The sequence below is a fragment of the Anarrhichthys ocellatus genome, unplaced genomic scaffold (assembly GCF_004355925.1).
Source record: "Anarrhichthys ocellatus isolate YVR2014 unplaced genomic scaffold, GSC_Weel_1.0 scaffold142, whole genome shotgun sequence".
Taxonomy (NCBI): Eukaryota; Metazoa; Chordata; class Actinopteri; order Perciformes; family Anarhichadidae; genus Anarrhichthys; species Anarrhichthys ocellatus.
Genome location: NW_022280172.1, coordinates 352,755 through 359,923, shown reverse-complemented (window position 1 = coordinate 359,923; position 7,169 = coordinate 352,755). Strand labels below are relative to the sequence as shown.

At 41.9% G+C, this 7,169-nt stretch overlaps 1 protein-coding gene across 8 annotated transcripts in view; it reads right to left on the bottom strand.

Moving 5' to 3' along the window:
- Positions 1–446: 446 nt before the first annotated feature.
- Positions 447–7,169, bottom strand: part of rell2 (RELT like 2) — a 32,502-nt gene continuing 25,779 nt past the window's right edge. For all 8 annotated transcript variants that reach the window (XM_031877609.1, XM_031877611.1, XM_031877614.1 and 5 more), the window contains 3 exons: positions 6,978–7,032; positions 6,040–6,216; positions 447–5,950 (listed from right to left, as the gene is read on the bottom strand). In XM_031877609.1, coding sequence (XP_031733469.1) covers positions 4,054–5,950; positions 6,040–6,216; positions 6,978–7,032 — 2,129 coding nt within the window. In that variant the 3' untranslated portion in view covers positions 447–4,053. The remainder of the gene's footprint in view (positions 5,951–6,039; positions 6,217–6,977; positions 7,033–7,169) is intronic.

Here is a 7,169-nt window from a genome sequence, read left to right as displayed (position 1 = left end):
TAGTGTGTATTTCCATGTTCGTTAGGTGAAGAAACTGGATCTCTTGGTTGAACTGGATTTGTACTTGTTAGTATTCATACATTTATACTGTTGCTGGTGGCTGATTGTGACTCTGACTTAAAGAGGCATTTACTCTGCTTGATACTTCACATACACACCAAGGAACCTATGATAGAAGTAAGCATCATTACGTCATTGTGACACCATTCTAAATTTGTAGTTAGAGGTATACAGGTTTGATTTGTAGAGGCATTTGCTGGTTATTGGAGGGAGGGAAATCTAGACACACCGAGCCTCATGGGTCTGTGTTGAATAATATGGCTACTGAGAGCTGCACCATTAAGACATCTCATATTTTATATATATAATACTATATTTGCAATACAATGTACATATATGATGCATTTAAACAATTGTTAGAGTGCATAAGAAAAAAAAAGACATGGTCCTATACACATACTGATAATAATCTTGTAAATTACTTGAGCACATGTATTTGCAATAGAATAAATATGTTGTTGACAGAGCAGTTTATGGACAGATTTTCTGTGGCGATGAAGGTAGATGATGGAGGTGTATATACTGTATGTGAGGTGTTTGGTGACCAGTAGAGGGTACCATAATCACACTTTGAAACATTCATAAGAAACATGTAAAAACGTCAACACATCATGAAGGTATCAAAGTTCACTGCAGAGGTCCGGATAAAGATGCAGTGTTTTAGACTTGGATGGAGACATTCTGTGCACATGTCAGCTTGAGAAAAGAAAAAAGTTCACACAGCCCAACAGATGATCGTTGAAATTAAAATTTGGGGGAAAAAGAAAGACATGCAGTGAAAGGGAAATTGGGTCAGCAGACTCAGGCCTCCTGATTGCTTTCCCATAAAGGCCAGGAAATGACGCTGACCACCGACCTGAAACCTTTGAACTTTGTCTGATAAACTCCTTCTGTTCTCACCAGTCTCTGGAGGAGTATCCAGAGCCAGAGGCCCAGCTGTACTGTACTGGGCTGAATGCCAGCAAATCGTAACAAATAAAGATTCCCTTCTAGGGTTTGATGTCACCATTGTGTCACCATTCTCTATGTCTTAAAGATTAGTTTATTCAAAATATATAAATAAAGTACATATTTTCTCACCTTACTCTAAGTTTTATACGGTACATAAATTTCATTCACCTTTACTATTTGGATGGTTAATATTTCAGAGGCCGATACCTCAAAACCTGAGCACCCATAAAACCAAAGCTAGCCAATGAGGCGAAGGGATTGTAAGTATTACACTACCGTACATTCAAATTGTTCCTCTTGTTTTTGAGGGTTTGGAGTTCAGCATGTATTCGGCCATTTTTATAAGGCAAAACTCTTAAGGTTTTGAGAATGACTTTGAAATATTTATGCAAAAAGTTTGTACTGTGTGGTGGCTGGGCGCTGCTGCAGAGGCGACAGAGTGGGGGGGGGGGGGGGGGTGGTTCAGGGAACGGTGCCGTGTAGAGGCTTAATTAGCCGCAGCTGAAGCCGATCTTTAATTGTGTCTCCTCTCCCATATAAACACTAGTAGTGACGGGGAGAAGACGCTGCTGCCGTGCGCTGAGCTCGCCTCCTCCCATAGCTCACTTTATTCTTGTTGATCAATTTTAAGTTTCTTTCGCTGTTTTCTTCAGACATGGTGGCTCAGTCATAGCAACTACCTGGTTCCTTTTCTATGTATTCCAAACAAACTTAATGAACTGAATGTGATATAACAATATTTCAGATTATTACTTTATTAGTTGTGTATTTTCTTATCCTTAATTGCCATAATATTTAACAAGCTAAGCATCGGAAAGGTTGTTTTTCTTTTACTTATCAAGAGTGCTTTTGAAGCCAATTTATTTTATGACATTGAATGGAAAACATCTGTTACAACCGGGATCTTCTTTTTGTAATTTTAGCTACCATTTCTGAAGGCAATGACAGTGCTTTTATAATCTATATGAGTAGTCAGAGGGCCTTTAACAAAACCAAAGTCTTGTGTAACCAAATTTGATGTAATTATAATTCCTCTGTCCACAGATTGTAGCGTTTCAGACGCCAACCAACAAAATCAAACCAAGGTTGGGGAAAAAGGGTAATTCAACCATATGCACCATAGATCATGCCTTTAGATTGTTGCTGCAAGGTTTATAATGATAATTATTATTATAATGACATGATAATTATACTGTAGTAGTTTTGTATTTAGAGTAGAGACACAGTAAAGGTGAATGGTGAAGTTGTAGATAGTTTATGTATGACATCACACACCTGTAACTATGAGTATGATTCCCTTATCTGCCGATGAAGCTTTGGAAGTTAGACTTCAGAATACTCCATTGTACTTCAAAATAGAATTCATACTTTAAAATACATCATTCTTAAGTTTCACAGCTTTAAGGACAGCAGAGTTTATTCTGTGAAAGTTTCAGGTCTGGGAGCTTATTTCACATATGGGGCTCCCACACTGTAATGCCTTGGCATGTACTGCTCGATACAACTATCATCAGTACATACTACAAAGTCTATGGCTGTACTTGCCATCCATCACCTTTTGCCATTATTTTGCAGTATCCTGGTTCGATTTATGTTGAACACATTACAAGATAGCATGAGCAGAGAAGTATTGTGAATAACAAGACTAGAAAAAAATAAATTCTGAATATGTATTCATTTCACAATTCCAGAAAACTAGTTTGTGACTGGAGTGCTTGGTCTACAGGAAATGTGCCTGATTACACTTGTAGAAGAACTTACTACGATACTGATATTACTGGTGGGACTACTCTAGTTCGTCACATAAATGACTGCTGACAGGGTCTTTGGTAATAAGAAAATAAGATTCCTACTCAAAACAACTGGTAGTAGTTGTATGGTGGGAAACCAGTGAGGGATCAAGTCCATATTTCTTCACCAGCACTAACATGTGGTAACCTGTGCAGGTGAGGGTGAATCTGTGGGGGGCATTGTGAACATCCATAAGTATATACTCTCATGGGCAACACAGTTTCACTTCTAGCTTTTCAAATACCAACACTTGGTCAGTGACCCTTCGCTTCAAGCTATGATGCTCTAGTTACCCCTTTTAGCAGTTTTGGATGTGTGAGAGAAGGCTTGTTACATGCATAATGCTTTCTTTTTTTTAAATAAACTTCGGCGCATTTGTAAGTTATGGAACAAAAGTGAGGTAAAATAAGTCAATGTTGGCTCAGTCTCACACTGGACATGAACAGTGGTCTCCTCAGTGAAAGTCTGTGTTTTTTTGACCTAACTATCCACCTCCTCCCTACATGGACTTTTGCACTTGGTCAATTGCACTGACTGTCTAATACCGACACAATTACATTGTAGTCAGTTGAAAGCCTCGTGTGTCTCATGCAGATGTTAAAGGGTGTGTTGGTATCAGACGCTGAGGGGCACTGACCAAGTGTTGGTATTTGACGAGTTGTAAGATTATTTGTCATAGTCACTCCAAATTTGGAGAAATATGGAACAGACTGTTTTTGTACCTGGCAATATACTGTACTTGACAAAATCCACAGAAGTATAGCAAGGGGGCAAACAGAAATACATGAGCTTGTTGCATATTCACGCAACTGAGACATTTCCAATGGCCAAGCTGCCCATAGAGCGGCTGTTGCTCCCCTGTGCTTGTGCTGTAAATCTTGATTCACAATCAGCAGGATTTTGATGAGATTAGGGGCTGCCAGCCCTAAGCACATTTATTAGCAAGTCAATTAAGCACCTAGATGCCAAGTAACCCATCCGCCAACCAAGTGGTCAGCCTGTCACAAAACAATTTAGTCAAAAGAAAACTCCCCAGTGAGCTGCCTGTAAAATCAATTGAAAAATCTTAAACACAAAGGCATGGTCTGCAAAATAGTTAGCTATGATGTAAAGTATGTGTGATTTGTGGTGAAAAGGCTAAAACATGCATAGTCCACCAAGTCGTGCGACTCTTCACTTCTTTCTTTGGATCATCAGCGCTGAATGCTCAACCATCTCCATATGACAGTCCACCTATCATTTCTGTTTTGACTAAATGTTCACCATCTTCTCCACCTCCTGCTCCACCCTGTCTTCTTCTTCCACCTGTGTCACTTTGCAGTCCCTAATATCTTCCATCTCAACCATATCATCCTTCTCTTGGCTCACCCTTGGCCTAACCTCTGCTCTAGGAGGCTCTTCACTTTGATTTTCACATTGTCCAACACCTGAAACATAAACCTCTCCTTCCTGACCAATGGCTAGACTAATTCCTGCTTTTTCTGATTCAACCCTGAGTTCAGAAGCTGCTCCTTTCTGTTCTTTTATTAAAGTAGAGGATACTTCCTGCTCCATCATAGTGACAACAGAGAACTCTCTCTTGCTGTCAGGGCTGGCTTTGATGATGGTCACACTGCTTATTCTGTTTCCTATTGGTGAGGAGGGGGACAGGGGACTGGAAGGTGACAGAGGCAAACTGCTCAGTCTGTCTTTAGAAAGCTGATCAGTGGGAGAGTAAAGGGCAGAACCTTTAGAATCTCCCTCAACTGGTGAAAGTTTAGCTGATTTGAGAATCCCTACCGTCGCTATTTCTGTCTTTTCTTCCGTCTTCGGGGTTCTGGCTCCTTCCAGCTTTTGTTCCTTTAGAGACAAGGGGCTTGAAATCATACCCCCTCTGGTCATAGATGCTACAGACACCACACTTCCTGACTTCAAAGTCAGACGAGGTGAACATCCAAAGGACAGGTTTTGGTCAGCTGGAGAAGAGGGGGTTCGTGGTGATACTGGTATGGTGTCAAGTTTGGAGCTAGCAGTAAGAGGTAAGGGAGTTGGTGCTTGGAAAGGACTTACACTTTTTCCAAAGGATGAAGATGGAACAGGGGCCTGGCTAGTCATCGCTGGGCCTGATGGGAGTTTGGGGCTTGAGGCCTCTGATGATGTATTTATTGCGCTTAGTTTGGGGCTTGGTGTGACCCCCATGGGTGATATGGGCATTTTTAATGAAGAGGATGAAGATAGGGTCTTGATTGGTAAGGAAGATGGAGGAGATGAACCTAAGCTTATTAAAGCTAGGCTTGCATCAAAACCTGATTGCAGATCTGGGCCAGAGCTTGGGTCAGGGGGAGTTTGGGTAACTGAAAAACCTGGGCTCGAACAGGGTTCAGGTTGACCAGTAGGAATGACAGGAGTGAAACCTGGAATGGCTCCAGGCATGGGGGCAATGGGTGTAGAGGTCTGTAGCGGTCCAGGATCATATGTCTCTTCATTTTTTAACACCTTATCCTCACCAACATCTCCTTCTTTCTCTGGTGTCTTAAATGAATGTCCAGATAAAGCAGGAGATGGAATGGGAAGAGAGCTGGGGGCAGAAGCTGCGGAAGTCCCAACGGAAGGTTTGAACATATGGTTTGTACCAGGTTCAGGACTAGGCCTATGTTTAGAGCCATTCTCAGAAGCATGGGCCAGATCCTTACTTTGGGAAGAGGGAGAATTAACAGAACCTGACATTTTAACCGCACGTTGAGGTGAAGCAGGAGTTTGACTCTTAGATGGATCGGTTTCAGGTTTGATACCAGGTTTAGTATCACTTCCATTAGCAACTTCAATGTTCTCTGCCTGCAACAGTTCCTCCAGCACTACAGGTTGCTGCTGAAGAGCGAATCTAACACCTCCAGTATCCCTTCCTGTCCCTTCTCCTACTTTAATGCCAACGGGGTCGCTTCCCCGCCTAAACCCAAATATGGCTACACTCTTCCTGCGTTTTCCCACATTCACAGTAACCCCATTAGAGCCCTCTGAAGGCGATCGGACATCCTTGAACATGCTCCTCAGATTGTACCCTCCTTCCTTCCGTTCCTCGCTGTCCTGGGATTGATCCAGCTGGTCTCCTGAACTGACCATTGGATTAGGACCTCCGTGAAGCTTCTTATCAGTGTGCGTCACCCGGAACCTGAAAGGATTTTGATACATTCAGGATTAAATATTTCTGCTACTCTATCCAAACTTGCACTCTGCTTAAGTGGTTGCATTGTTTGCTACCTGCCAACAGAGAAGACAGTCTGCTCTCTCGGTCGTTGTTTAAAGCGGGGGCTTCGACTTTGTCTTCGGCCCCTTTTAGATCGGACCTGGGCACAGAGGTGACAGGAGTTGTGGTCGGTACCTGAGTGGACTGTGTGGTGATGGGGAGGAACACCACCAACGGACTCCTTAAGCAACCTGGACATCAACATTATCATTAGTATTACCATGAACATCATTATTATGTATGTGTATAGTATGTAATGTGTGTAGTTTAAAGCTGCAATTACGCTTCTCCGGGCTGCATGTAAGCCAACATTTGGTGTTGTCTGGCACATTATTTTGGCAATGTTAAACAATTAAAGTTAGAAAATCTAATTGCTTTAGTCTGTCAGAATATTAATATTGGTGATGACAAGGCAAAATCAGTGATTAGCAGTCTTTAAAATTAAAATTGTGCAGCCAGGTATACAGACACTACGCCTGACTGTGTAAAGGTGCGGTCACACCAAATGCGGCGCAAATTATTCACGCAAGTAGATTACATACAAAGTCTATGCACAGACGCGATGAGACTGGAGTGACGCGAATTTGCGATGGCACGGCGCGTCTGGCGCGCGCGATTGACGTGAATTCGAACGCCAAAACGCCACAAACGCGCGAGTTGAAATTGTTCAACTTCGGCGAACACATGAATACATGTTCCTGAATGCTGGTTTTAAAATGATTGAATATACCACATACAGTAGTCAGATATGGGAAACCGTTAAGTAGTGTGACTGCTCAGCGACATTCAAGCTACTAATGAGGAAGAAATACGTTGTTCATGTTCATTTTAGGAGATTCCAGGATTTATTGAGCTTGAGGCTAAAAAAGAAATAGTTGTGTCCTTGTGACATTACCATGCAGTCAACAGACAGAAATGTGTTACACTAATACAGACTGTTGGATGAGCTTACCTGGGGTCATGGTGCACATGGTTTCCAAACATTTCATTGAAGGCTTCCATGTTAGCTGGAGGACACAACAGGAAGAACCCATAAAAGAGTCGCACTAAGTACTGGTAGATGGCCGATACATACTGATCTCCTCTGATAAGAATAAAATTGCAGGGCAAATGCATTATTTATTGCAGGATATGTATGTATATG